Consider the following 14,872-nt stretch of genomic DNA (forward strand, 5'->3'; position numbering starts at 1 on the left):
AATAAGTCAAGTAAAGAGTACATTTCTTTTTGGACAATATCATTTCCTCCCTTCCTGTATACCACTTCTTCCCTCTTGTCCCCCACTCACAAGATGTATAGTTCATTTTCCACATAGTGTCTGGAGAATTCCACTGCTGCATTTGTTCATGCTTTGTCTCTCAATTGCTGTGCCCCAGTCCTCACCCTCCCAAAGACAGATGAATAAGACAAGAAGAAAAGAAAACAACAACAACAATAAAGAACAAAAGCTCTTGCTTCCATTTCCTGGAGTTCAGGTGTATTAATTTTTGAAGAAAGGGACAAGTTTCCTGAGGGCGGCTTTGACCTCCTTGTTCCTCAAAGTGTAGATGAGGGGGTTGAGGGTGGGGCTCGCCATGGTGTACAGCACTCCAGCCACCTTGCTCTTCTCTGCACTGTAGCTGGACACGGGACTGATGTAGGCATAGAACACAGCCGTGTAATACATGCACACCACGATGAGGTGGGAAGAGCAAGTGGAGAAGGCTTTCTGTTTCCCCTCTGATGTCCTCATCTTCAGGATGCTGGAGATGATGAAGCCATAGGACACAATGGTCATGAGGAAGTTCAATATGCCATAGAATGCATCAGCCAGTGTGGTCATGACACTGTTCACATAAGTGGAGCTACAGGAGAGACGGAGCAGAGGAGGGATTTCACAGAAGAAATGGGTGATGACATTGGGTCCACAGAAGTTCAATTGCACCATCAGTCCTGTGTGGATAGATGAGTTGAAGGCACAGATCACCCATACTCCAGCAGCAAGCACACTACAGAAGGCCTTGCTCATCATGGTGCTGTAATGCAGGGGATGGCAAATGGCTGCATAGCGGTCATAGGCCATGACTGTGAGAAGAAGCAGCTCTGAGGATGCAGACCATGTGAGAAAGTAGAGCTGGGCCATGCAGCCCCTAAAAGAGATGGAGCTCTTCTCTACCATCAGCCCCTCCAGAGCCTTGGGCATAACAGATGAGGTGCAGATGATGTCCATTGTGGCCAAATTGAACAGAAAGAAGTACATGGGAGTGTGGAGGCCAGGGTTGAAGCTGATGGCCATGATGATGAGGACATTGCCTGTGACAGCCACAGAGTACAATGACAGGAAACAGCAGAATAAGAAGATGTGGTATTCAGGGTGCTCTGAGAAGCCCTGCAGGATGAACTCTGTCACCTGTGTCTGGTTGATCATGGTCCTGAGGCTGAGAGCGCTTTCAGTAAGTACCAGGAGAGTCTCTACCCACAGCTGCATGCAACTTCAGGGCTAGGATAAAAAAAAAATGGAAGATTTCCTAAGAAAAGCTGCTGTGTTTTCTGCATACATGAAAACATGATTTGAACATTGGATAGTTGCTGTAGATTTGTTTAAGGCACATATACAAGTACCATATAAGAAAGAACAGGAGTATTCAGCTCATAAACAGCAAGTGCAAGTACAAGATTTCTAATCTTTATTAACAATTCACCTCACCAAGTACCACTCAGTATAGTAAAAAAGAAAAAGGCATATTATTAAATGTATGATCCTCCCTTCATTATTCATGAATGAACAAGTTTGCAACATAAGATGTTGCCTAGCATTTGCATGGGTTCTTGGATATAGATTTGTATTCCATTTGAGCCCCAATTTTTCTTTCTGTAAATTTTTCTTTGGAAAGATATTTAAAATAGCTTCAAGCTATCCTGTAATCCTATCTAACTCAGGAGGCTGAGACCTGAGAATTTTTGTTTGAAGCCAGCTTGAGCAGGAAAGTTTATGAAGCTTAACTACACAAAAAGTCAGAAGTTGAGCTGTCACTCAAATGGTAGAGCACTCTAATTGAGCATAAGCTCAGCGATGGCACCTACGATCAAGTCCCAGGACCACCACCACACACACATACACACACACACACACACACACACACACACACACACACACACACACACACACACACACACAATATCTTCAAGCCAGGTGATGTTGGCTAACACTTGTAACCCTGGCTATTCAGGAACCTGAGATCTGAGGTTAATGGTTCAAAGTTAGTCTGGGCAATGAGATCCTTTTTCTCAGTTAGTTAACACAAAACCAGAAGTGGAGCTTCAGTGGCAGACAGCCATCCTTTAGAGAAAATGCTAAGGGGCAGTGCCCAGCCCCTGAGTCCGATCCATAGTAATGTCATTGAAAAATTCTTCAATGTACTATATGATTTCTTTTTTCTTTTGTATTTTTTTTCTCATATGGTGTATTCTCCATTGTCAAAGTATTTGATTTTGGCACTCTGGGATGGGAAGGTGAGACAAAATACAAAGGTGGAAACAATGCAACAGCAATACTTCTGAGACCATATGTTGGAAATGAACTGTACAACTTGGCTGGAGGAGAAGGAGGGGTGAAGTGGGAGAAAAATGAGGGAAGGGGAACAAGTTCAACAAGAAATGTACTCACTACCTTACATTTGTAACTGTAACCCCTCTGTACATCACCTTGACAATAAAATTTTTAAAAATGACTTTACCTTTGTCAAGTCATTGAATCCTCACCTAAAAATCTTCAAGTTATCTGCATGGCACTATTTATGACTGAATATTTGAAATTAATCTGTATTCCTGAAGATGCATTTCCTATGATATACTGACATATTGCTATATGGTGTTTTTGAGGTGTCTTGGTGATCATTTTTAAAATAGTATAAAAAATGGAAATAACATGCCCAAATATGACCTGATTTCTGGAGGTTATAGACATTGGTAGATGTATCTTAGGCAAAGTCAACAGGTGAGGGAAACCAGAATTTCATGGCAGGTACCGATTGTGGTTCGTTTTCGTTTCCTTCTTTGTCGATGTGCATCCTGTACTTTCTCTAGAATGACCTTCCTGAGATGCATCATGAAAATCTCCTTCTAGCAGCCCTTCCATGTCCCCCCGTGTTCACTGAGGAGGAAAGTCTCTCAACTGCTCCTCCTGGAGCCCCCTGGGCTCTAGGTTCTGTCTTCCCCTGCAACTTATCCAATGTGGTACCTACCCCATTTGCTTTTTCCTTCACCTCTTCATTTAAAAACAAAAACAATTAATGTTTATATTTAACTTAAGAATTCCACTTTTGGTCCAACTACAAGAAACACAATTCATATCCTAAATTAAGGCCTACACAGAAAGTCCAAACATCACCTACTATTCAAGTTATGTCACTTATTTGTAAGGAACAAATCTTTTTGTGTGTGCCAATCCAGACACTTAAATTCAAGGCTTGAGCAGTGTCCTCAAATGTTTGTGCTCTACCACTTGAGCCATAACTTCACTTTCAGCTTTTTTGATACATCACTGGAGATATGAGTCCCAAAGACTTTTCTGCCCAGGCTGGTTTCAAACTGTGATCTTCAGATTTCAGCTTCCTGAGTAGTTAAGATTATAGGCATGAAGCCGGGCGCTGGTGGCTCACGCCTGTAATCCTAGCTACTCAGGAGGCTGAGATCTGAGGATCGCGGTTCAAAGCCAGCCCGGGCAGGAGAAACCGTGAGACTCCTATCTCCAATAAACCACCAGAAAACCAGAAGTGGCGTTGTAGCTCAAGTGGTAGAGCGCTTGCCTTGAGCTGAAGAGCTGAAGGACAGCGCCCAGGCCCAGAGTTCAAGCCCCACGACCGACAAAAAAAAAAAAAAAAAAAGATTATAGGCATGAGCCATCAGTGCCTGCCTAAGGTGCAGCTGTTGTTGACTAAAGGGCGCAACATTGTTATATCTCCCAGCCATGTTGGTTGACTCCATAGTACATATTAGTGACAAGCTTGAGTCACACTGCCAAAGCTGCACCTGGAGCAGACGAGCACATCTGTCCCTTATATCCACAGAACAATCAAGTGCCATGTGTTGGGCATCAGGAGACCCCTTCACTGGAAACTCAAACCCAGTTCTTGTCTTCACTCAGCTGCTGAGACAGATAAGGGAGCACCTCCAGTGCGGATGAGCAGTCTGCACAGGTTCTGAATAAAAGAAATTGCAGCAGCTGTCCACATTTAGAGAACAAACTACCCTCAGATAAAGACATACTTGCTGTGATTTCCAGGGCAGGTGGACAGAGTCCTCATCCCATCCAGAATCAGGACAGTAAGCAGATTTCATGACAATCAACATGAAATGTCCCCTTGACCTCAGCCAGTCATTTGTTCTCAGCAGAGAAAAGACCTTTCTTCCCTGAGGTTTGTAGGGCATTGGCTTTAATTCTCATCAAGCACACAGCATAATTACCAGGACACGAGTGAAAAGAATAAGATTACAGATAGCAATGACCAAGCCTAAAGTCATACTATAGTTACAACACAGCACCAGACACGGGGTGTGTAATGGAATTGTCTTCACTCTTCTTAAACCTCCTGCGGTCTACTTCCAGGACTAAAATAGTGCATGGTAGATACCTTCCATCACTTTAGGAAAATAGCAATAGATGACATCAAGATCCCTGACATTAGATGTTTCTAGTTTATATTGAATTTTTTCTAAAAGTAGATTGAGCTTTACATGGAATTCAATTCACTTTTAGTCATCATACCTTAGTCCAATTTATTGGTCATCCTTTCACAAATGGAATATCATTACTATTTAAAGGCATTTTAGTAATAGAAACTTGAATACTTTATTTTTTTATTAAAAGTGTTCAGAATTTCCACAGACAACATTCATAATCTACTGTCTTTCTCTTTTATATGTTACTTGTTCCTACCACAAATGTATTTCAAGAATACCAAGCTAAAAAGTCAGGTTATGTCAAATTTTTAATATTCATCTTTGAAACTGAATGATATTTTCATAATTGCTTTGTTAGATCTTTTCATTGCAGTTCCACAAGTGGATTTGTGACTTAAATACACAGAATGTATGTGAGAATGCTGCAGTAAAGTCCCAGGCTTTGGGATTTCAGTTCACAGTTCTGTGCTGTGTAATTTCTCCATTGCCTTTCTGCATTATATTCAGTGTCCAAGAACAGCCAAGAAAAATAAGTATCAACCAAAATTTGTTGATTATTTTTACGGTTGGAACATGCAACAAAACAGTACACTCTCAGCTCATTTGGGTACTCTATTTGTTCCATGATTTCATTTATTTCACAAATATTAATAATGCCTAGGAAAAAGAATTCTAATGTTACTGGCTCCAAGTTAACAAAACCTGACAAGTTTTTGAAAAAATCTAGTAGATAGTTATGTGCAGATTTTTCTCATTTCATTCATTGCGCTTAGCACATTCGTAATTACCTTGAAAACAATTATGGCCTTTATGAAGCTACCATATGTATTGTCTTGTTCTCTCTGTCAACCACAGCTGAGGTTGAACAATGGGTGTAGAATCTGTGACATCATCCACTTAGACAAATCCACCTAGCAAAACAAAGGGTTTTGTCCCTTATTTAAGGCGATCACCAAAAGGATTCTTGACTCACCTTCAGCCAGAGTTGTCCTTCTCTGTGGGAGGCCCTTGGGAGGATTTCACAGCTGCTGCTCTAAGTGGACCCTGAAGGAGCAATTAAATTACATCCCTCTACAGGAGACTTGGCTGTCCTTGGTGCTGGCCCTAAGGCCAGTTCAGGCTGAAGTCCAAACAAGGGACATGAGTCTAAGCCCCAGGGGAAGTAGAAGACTCACCTGTGGTGTACTAAAGTGTTTCTATGAAACTTCTACACCCAATATGGGACTCAAAAGTGAAAAGCTTAAAGGTCTTTACCCTAAATTGAGGAACAAGACTGGATGTATATTTATTCATGCTTACTCAATATTATGCTTCAGTTCTCAGAAGAGTAATATGAGAGAAAGAAATAGAAAAATGTACACTAAAATTCTTATGGAATAATAAAAAGTCCCTGAAGAGACAAAACAATCCAGAACAACACGAAAAGAAGTATGATGGAGCTACCTGACTTTTCCTATCACAGGGTCCAAGGAACAAAATTGTCATGGTGCTAGCCAGGTCCTGAAATCCTGTAATCCTACCTAAACAGGAAGCTGAGGTTAAGGATCACAATTTGAAGCCAGCCTAGGCAGGGAAGTCCATGACACTCTTATCTCCAATTAACCAGCAAATAGTCAGATGTGAAGCTGTGGTTCAAGTGGATAAACACAATTCCACATATATTTAGTAATGGCAAGGATTAAAGCTGGGATATATAACAAATTTGAGAACATTAAGCTAAGTAAAAGATGTCAACCATAAGGTCACATATTATATAATACCAGTTATATGAAATATCCAGAAGACAAAAAGTACATTTATATTTGCCCTGTGGGAATAGAAAACTGACTCAAAGGATGATGTTCTTAAAATTATGTAACTATTACCGTAATGGTTCTGAATTGTACCATTTAAATGTATGGATTGCACACTATGTTAATTACCCCTCCATAAAGTTACAAGAAAGGAAGAAATTAATTGTTATAAGTCAGGGCTTTCCTGAGGAACAGAACCAATAGAATATATACACATATAAAAGAGTACTTATTAGATTGGCTTACATAACTTGAGGCCAGGTTGCCCCAAAATGAGTTCTGCATCCAGAGAACAGGAGCACCCCAGAGCTTCTCAATACAAGAATCTGACATCCTCAGGACTTTGACAGCATCTGTGATTATTCTTAGAAGGGAACTAGGGCTCAGTTGATTTGAGTGCTTCTGGTAATATCTGGATGCAAACTCAAGTCTTTCTCTACTCCCAAATCAAATCAAAGCTCTTTACCCATGCATATTTACTGTCAGCATCTATGATTCCACACCCCACACCTAGAGAAGCACCCTGTGCCTCTCCTTCCTCATTGTCAGCATAGGTGCTAGTATTTATCACGATTATCAGATTCTTCAGGGTATCAATCAAATTTTGAGTTTCACAACTGCCCAATAAATAAGTGGGCGAAAGACTTAAAGAGAAGCTTCTCTGAAGAAGAAACAAGGATGGCCAATAGACACATGAAGAAATGTTCAACATCCCTAGCCATAAAAGAAATGCAAATCAAAACAACATTGAGATATCACCTCACTCCAGTTAGAACAGCAAAAATCAAGACCTCTAACAACAACAGATGCTGGAGGGGATGTGGACAGAAAGGAACCTTACTTCATTGTTGGTGGGAATGTAAACTTGTTCAACCACTTTGGAAAGCAGTATGGAGGTTCCTCAAAAGTCTTCACATAGATCTCCCCTATGATCCAGCAATCCCACTTTTGGGCATTTACCCAAATGTTTACAAACAAGACCACACTAAAGCTACCAGCACAACTATGTTTATTGCAGCATTATTTACCATAGCTAAGATATGGAACCAACCCAGATGCCCCTCAGTAGATGAATGGATCAAGAAAATGTGCTATATATACACAATGGAATTCTATGCCTCCATCAGAAAGAATGACATTTCCACATTTGTTAGGAAATGGAAAGGTTTGGAAAAAATTATATTAAGTGAAGTAAGCCAGGCCCAAAGAAGCATAGGTCCCATGGTTTCCCTTATTTGCAATATCTAGTATAGGTATGAGTCAAGCGGAAAAGGTCAGATAATGTGATGTTAGGAAAATGAACCCTTAAATATGTATTTTAATGTTTTCGTTTCTTTCATGCATGTGTTTCTAACGCATTTATAAGATTATTTCTTTGTTGCTTTGTATGTCCCTCCCCCACAGTGTAACCCCCGCTTTTACTATATTTGAGGTCAGTATAACATGTGGAGGAGATGGGGACAAACAAGTCGTTTAAGGATTCAGGTGGACCTGTTGCAACAATGAGAAGTACAAAATGTCATGTCAAAACCAACTTTACAATGTCGGTGTGTGGGGGGGAGGGGGGTATAATTGGGTGGGGGGAGGGGGGAGGCTGGGAAGGGAGGTGAAGGGTAAACAAAGGAGGAGGCTGCAATGCTTGGTAAGAAATGTATGCATTATCCTGCCCATGTAATTGTAGCCCCTCTGTACAGTATGTTCTCAAATAAAATTAAATTAAATTAAAAAAAAATTTTTTGAGTTTCATACTTCTTGTGAATACACTCTTTTTATGTTTTAATTCTATTAATTGTGTATTAATTGTACAAAAAGGTTTCATTGTGATATTTCCATATTTTGTGCAAGGAATATACTATCATTATATATATATATATATATATATATATATATAATCATTATTCTTTCCCATTTTGTTTATGGTGCTAAGGAATAGAACCTAGGGCCTCATGCATGCAAGGCAAGCATTCTACCACTGAGCCACCTTCCCACCTCCATCTCCTAAAGGACTTTTAAAATGAGGATTTTGTATCACTACTACTTCATACCAGTAATTATTTGGTGTTAATTATTATTGCTAATAATCTTATTAGTATGTAGCAACATAATTTTCCCTTCATCCAATTTTTTAATTTATTTATTGTTCTCGTAAAGGTAATGTACACAGGAGTTGCAATTACATAAGTCAGGTAAATAATAAATTTCTTTTGAACAATGTCACCCCTTTCCTCCCTCCCAGTTTTTCACTCCCATCCCCACCGACAAGTTCTATAGTTCATTCTCCACATAGAATCTAATGAAAACCACTGCTGCATTTGTCCATCCATTTCTAGGCCTCCCTCACCCTCCTAAACACCGATAAATAAGACAAGAAGAAAACAAAACAAACAGCAACAAAGGAAAAATTTTTCCATTATTTTTCCATTTCTATGAGTTCACTTTGATAACTATTATTTTATACGGTCAGGTGCACACAGCTATCGCACCTGTGTGAGCCTCTCCTAAGAGTGTCCTCCTTTGGTCTCACTCTATGTGAATGCCTAGAGACCTGTATAATTTATCATGACCAAGAAACGGTCTGTGCACTTGTTAAAAGTTAAACATTGTTTATGGCTTCTAGTTTGGAGTAAAATATTGTTCCTAATGACATCTAATCGTGGCAACCCCCTGGTAAAATAAGCTAAGATTATAGGTTCCTGACTAGGCAGGGTCAGGGCCCCTGGGTCAGCTTGAAGAAGTTACAGAAGATGGATCTTCAACAGCCCTCCCCCATCCCCTGCCATTAAGATCAAGGGACCAGAGTTATTTTATGAAAAATGAGGCAGTATACAAAAAGAAGGCATGGAAACCGTGGTAGTAAGTGTACAAGAGTAAAGACAGAACTTCAAAAAAAAAAAAAAACAAACAAAGAGTAAAGACAGAACTTGTTGAAGATGCTTACAAGCCTAACCCTTCTATGTCTGCTTAGGAAATCCTAGCCTTATTTAAAAAATATTGGTTATGGCCGAGGAAAGTGGCTCAGTGGTAGAGTGCTTGCCTTGCATGCTTGAGGCCCTGGGTTCGATTCCTCAGCACCACATAAGCACAAAAAGCCAGAAGTGGCGCTGTGGCTCAAGTGGTAGAGTGCTAGCCTTGAGCTGAAGAGCTGAGGGACAGCACCCAGGCCCAGAGTTCAGGTCCCACGACCAGAAAAAATAATCTGGTTACCAAAAGTTGTCACCCTGGTAAAATTATCCAGGGACCACAGCCTTAAAAACCAATGGGCTGCCAGCCTACAAAAGCCAGTGTACAACCAGGAAAATATTGGGAGATTAACAAAAGTCAGGCCCTAGGTAAAACTTCTTTAATCAATCTATGTAGAAATTTTCAGGTAACTCAGCAGGTATGACAATTCTTTGGAGCTGCTGGGTTATACCGCCACCACTCCTGCTGCTGCTGCTGTTGCCACCCACCCATTTGAGTAAAGTTCACAGATGACCTGACATCATCTGGAGGAGAGTACATGGTCATCCTGTCCACCTCCACCATGGAGAAAGTGGACTGGACTCTTGCCTGACTCCATCACAGGCAGCTGATTCCTGGTGAAAGATTGCTTTGGATCTGCTTAACTTAAAACTAGTTGCAGGACATTCTTTGTGTGGGACATAGATTTGTAAATCATACCTTATCTAACCTGGGAAAGAAAATTCAAAGTCCCCTGACTGGCGATGGGTACCAACTATATGGAGCCAACTTTAACTGCTGGAGACTACTTAAGTTACAGATGTAAACATCCCAGGCAAAAAAAAAAAAAAAAAAAACCTTCAGCCCTCCTACAGAGAATCAATGATTTGATTTAATATACACTAGAAAAAAAGGAGAGAATGAAGTAAGGCCAAGTCTGGCCAGCTGCATATTGGCCACATGGTGGATGGCTGGGTCTGGCATCTTATCTTCATGCTGGGGGAAGGAAATGCCCCTGGCCATCAACCTGCCTCCCAGGTGATGGATGTGCCCGGATCCCTGGTGGACACTTGGCTGATAGTCCACTGTCAGTTCACTGCCTGGGACTGGGAATTTCTTGTGGAAATTTCTTTGGAAACCTTTCCCCTGTTTGGACCCTATTTAGCCCCAGGCCAGCCTAGCTGCCATTAACCATGCTATGTATATCTCCATGATCATTTCCTGTGTCCTGTTTCCTAGCTCATCTCTGGTCTTCATGGTGTCCCAATTCAGCTCTATGGGAGCTGAATTGCCTTGTTGGTATTACTTTTGTTCTTTCTTCTCTCTAGTCTGTTTCCTAATCGTGTTAAGTGTATCTGAGGGCTTCAGGCCTTTGTAACATCTGGCTGCCTGCAGCCTGCTAATGTATAATAAAGACTCCACTATTCCAATCTTCCAAAATGTGGCTTCTAGGATAAGTTCACCTTACAATACCTCCTACTGAGTAGGTGGGATGACAGGCCTGGGCCAAAGGCCCCTGGCTCTGAAATCTATCCATTAGGATAATAGTCCTCCAAATACAATAGTGTCCAAAACTCCTGCCAGAACACTTTCCAGTCTGCACATGTAAATTCTACGTGTGATTTCCAGATGTACATTTAGAATGTTTTCCATAACAAAGGAAAGAATAGATTTTTTATACAGGTCTAAGCATTAAAAAATATGTTCAATCCTGCCTTCACCATCAAAACATACACATGCACACCGACACAATCTTACTCCCCTGCCACCAAGGTTCTGTCTCACTTTAGATCATCAGTTACTCTGTCTCAGAAGCCTAGAGTTGGACATCAACATCAGACTTCCCTCAGTCAGTCACTGATGTCCGAAAGTGTGAAGTCATCCATGCAGACATTCTGCTGAGATGGAAGAGGTAGGCTTATTTAATTTCAGCACAGAAAACTTCATCATATTACCCAGGAAGACCAATCCCCATGGAAAATGGAGCTTCCAAGAAGAAGACATTCTGGCAAAAAGTATTTTTAAAGTATTTTATTATCCTTAAGAAGGCATACAACAGAATTTCCACTCAACAAAGAAGTTTATGAATACAATGCATCCTGATCAATGTCACCCCATCAACATTCACACCCATCTCATGACAGATTAATTTCTGACAGATTAATTTCTGAAAAAAAGGAAAACCTTCCTGAGGGCGGCTTTGACCTCTTTGTTCCTCAAAGTGTAGATGAGGGGGTTGAGGGTGGGGCTCACCATGGAGTACAGCACTCCAACTAACTTGCTCTTCTCTGCACTGTAGCCAGACATGGGACTTATGTAGGCATAGAACACAGCTGTGCAGTACATGCACACCACAATGAGGTGGGAGGAGCAAGTGGAGAAGGCTTTCTGCTTTCCCTCTGAAGATCGCATCTTCAGGATGCTGGAGATGATGAAGCCATAGGATACAATGATCATCAGGAAGTCAAACCCATCATAGAAAGCATCGGCCAGTGTGGTCATGACATTGTTCACATAAGTGGAGCTACAGGAGAGACGGAGCAGAGGAGGGATTTCACAGAAGAAATGGGTGATGACATTGGGCCCACAGAAGTTCAGTCGCACCATCAGTCCTGTGTGGATAGATGAGTTGAAGGCACAGATCACCCACACTCCAGCAGCAAGCACGCTACAGAAAGCCTTGCTCATCATGGTACTGTAATGCAGGGGGTGGCAGATGGCTGCATAGCGGTCATAGGCCATGACCGTGAGCAGCAGCAACTCTGAAGATAAAGCCCATGTAAGAAAATAAAGCTGGGCCATGCATCCTCCAAAGGAGATGGAGCTCTTCTCTATCATCAGCCCTTCCAGTGTCTTGGGCATGATGGCCGAGGTGCAGATGATGTCCATTGTGGCCAAATTGAACAGGAAGAAGTACATGGGAGTGTGGAGGCCAGGGTTGAAGGTGATGGCCACGATGATGAGGACATTACCTGTGAGGGCCACACAGTAGAGGGACAGGAAACAGCAGAACAAGAAGATGTGGTATTCATGGTGCTCTGAGAAGCCCTGCAAGATGAACTCTGTTACGATGGTCTGGTTGCTCATGGTCCTGGGGCAAGAGGTCTTTCAGGAAGTATCAGGTGACTCTTCACCCACAGCTGCATGTGACTTCAGGGCTAAGATGAGAGATGGAAGATGGCCTAAGAAAGACTGCCATGCCTTATTCATGCATAAAAACATGGCAGCAGTGATACTGTACATTTATACTCGGCTTGATTAAGGTAAGCACATGGAATTGGCATCCATGTTTAGTGCCTGTAATCCTAGCTACTCAAGAGGCTGAGATCTGAGGACTGAAGTTCAAGGCTAGTCCCTACGTACTCTATCTCCAGTTCATGCCTCCAGCAGAATGCCTGGCTTGAGATGTGGCTCAAGTGGTAGAGTGCCTGCTGTAAATGAAAAAGCCACCGATTACATGCCCTGTGTTCACCATTCACTAGCACCATTAGAGAGAGACAGACAGGAAGAGATAGAGACCACTTTATTATGACATAAGCAAAAATGAGAAGTAAATATAAGATGTCAGTTAAATTCATAAAGTATCATTCAGCAGGAAAAAAATAGAACTTAAATAAACCACCCAATCATTCCTTCCATGATATTACAAAGTAAGAAAATTACATGCCAACTAGAATTTGCAGGAGTATGTAGATATAGGTCTTATGAAGTATGTTTCCTGGGGCTGGGAAGGTGGCTCAGTGGTAGAACGTTTGCCTTGCATGCCTGAGGCCCTGGGTTTGATTCCTCAGCACCACATAAGCAAAAAGAAAAAAGGCCGGAAGTGGTGCTGTGGCTAGAGCGCTAGGCTTGAGCTGAAGAGCTGAGGGACAGTGCCCAGACCCAGAGTTCAGGCCCCACGACCGGACCCCTCCCCCCAAAAAAGTATGTTTCCCACCTAAGACAACTATTTTCTCAAAATTTGTACAAGGGAAATCACTCAAATATCTTTAAGTTTTTAGAGTACCATTGTTTAGAACTGAAAATGCAATGAACCTAACCTTTTATAGATAAATTTATTATAATGCTTTAATATAATACTGTCTGGGTCTTTTAAAGTATTTTCTTGGTTATTTTAAAAACAGAATGAAAATGTAAATGTAATATTCACAATAGGACTTCATTTGTACTTAAAGGAAAATGGGTATTGGTAGATGAAACTGCTATGATTGAGATGAGTATGACCAATGAGACACACTAAGACTTCTTTTTTTCTTCTCTTTCTTTCCTTCCTTCTTTCTTTCTTTCTTTCTTTCTTTCTTTCTTTCTTTCTTTCTTTCTTTCTTCTTCCTTCCTTTCTTTTTTTAATTTTTTTTTTGGTCATGGGACCTGAACTCTGGGCCTGGGCACTGTCCCTCAGCTCTTCAGCTCAAGGCTAGCGCTCTACCACTTGAGCCATAGCTCCATTTGCGGGTTTTTCTGCTTATGTGGTGCTGAGGAATCGAATCCAGGGCCTCAAGCATGCAAGGCAAGCAATCTATCACTGAGCCACCTTCCCAGCCCTCAGACAAGAGTGCCCTCCTCATGACCCAGATAGTCCAGCAGCCCCTTCCTTGGAGGAGAAATCCCTACTTTGTGTCTCTCAGGATTCTGTACAGATTTCTGTCCTAGGCCCAACACTCATCACTAAGGGATCAGGTGAGATCCACCTGACTCCAGGTCAATATGTATGCTTCTGGAGGCTCTGCACAGCCTTTCTAGTAAGCACCCAATGAGGCTTGTTGAAATGATGATGGAGAACAGTCTAGAATGGTGATCCTCAGCATGCATTTTATTTTCAAGGCACTGCACTCTATATTGTTGAAGGTAAAACCATTGTAGGACCTACCACCTTTCCTATTCTTTCATTCAAATAAAACTGGGGAGATGTTTGTTTTGAAGGAAAAATTCCCCTTTTGGTCAAACATCAAGAATTGCAATGGCCACCAAAAATTAAAGGCTTCCACCAGAAATGCAAGCATCCACTGACATCACATGGGTGCAGCTCATCCTTCACTAAAGGGCACCACGTTGCTAAAACTCAGAGCAAGGAGGCTGTCCATGTGCAATCCTCTCACATGGATGGAGAAGCCAGCTTCCATCTGCCCTCCTGGGAGAAAGGGATCTGACAGCTCAGTCACTTTGGTGAGCAAGAGCACATAATATGCTGAAGCTCATAACATTTTTCCTAGAGACAAAAAGAGTAAACAATTGGCTTTGTTCAGTGGTGGGTTGGGATCTGCAGAAATGACTGCACCTTGTTTACCACAATCTGGGAGGTAATTGCAGTTAATTTCTGGGGCAGACTGAAAATCTAGCCTGAAAAGCTGACTTGGGCTGAAAAGGAACAGGAGTGGCTTTGCCCTGCTGATACCCAGCATAAAGTTTCTGCACTTGCCACAGGAAGTGACTCCAATCATGATGGTCCATTCCCCAGCATGTTCGTGACAACCAGAGGCACACTACAGCAGCCAGCCTAGGAGAAGACAAGCTACCCCCCACCCCCCGCATTATACTCAAAGACTGGGCACCAAGAGAATCTATCACCCAGGGATCCTACACCCAGTCTTTCTCTTAACCTAGCTTTAGTCAGGATAACATGAACAAATATACCTCCTGCGTCTAAGTTCACAGATGCTGAGCTTCTGTAAGTTTCAA

General features: G+C 41.7%; 1 protein-coding gene and 1 pseudogene across 1 annotated transcript; both read right to left on the reverse strand.

The window, feature by feature from the left end:
• Positions 1-282: 282 nt before the first annotated feature.
• Positions 283-1,269, reverse strand: LOC138825735 (olfactory receptor 13A1-like). Its single transcript, XM_070020412.1, has one exon. The coding sequence runs from the start codon at positions 1,267-1,269 to the stop codon at positions 283-285; it is 987 nt and encodes a 328-aa protein (XP_069876513.1).
• Positions 1,270-11,356: 10,087 nt separating this feature from the next.
• LOC138825736 (olfactory receptor 13A1-like) lies at positions 11,357-12,342 on the reverse strand (annotated as a pseudogene).
• Between the last annotated feature and the right edge of the window lie 2,530 nt (positions 12,343-14,872).

This window comes from Dipodomys merriami, unplaced genomic scaffold (genome assembly GCF_024711535.1).
Source record: "Dipodomys merriami isolate MVZ:Mamm:240054 unplaced genomic scaffold, mDipMer1.0.p SCAF_14, whole genome shotgun sequence".
Lineage (NCBI taxonomy): Eukaryota > Metazoa > Chordata > Mammalia > Rodentia > Heteromyidae > Dipodomys > Dipodomys merriami.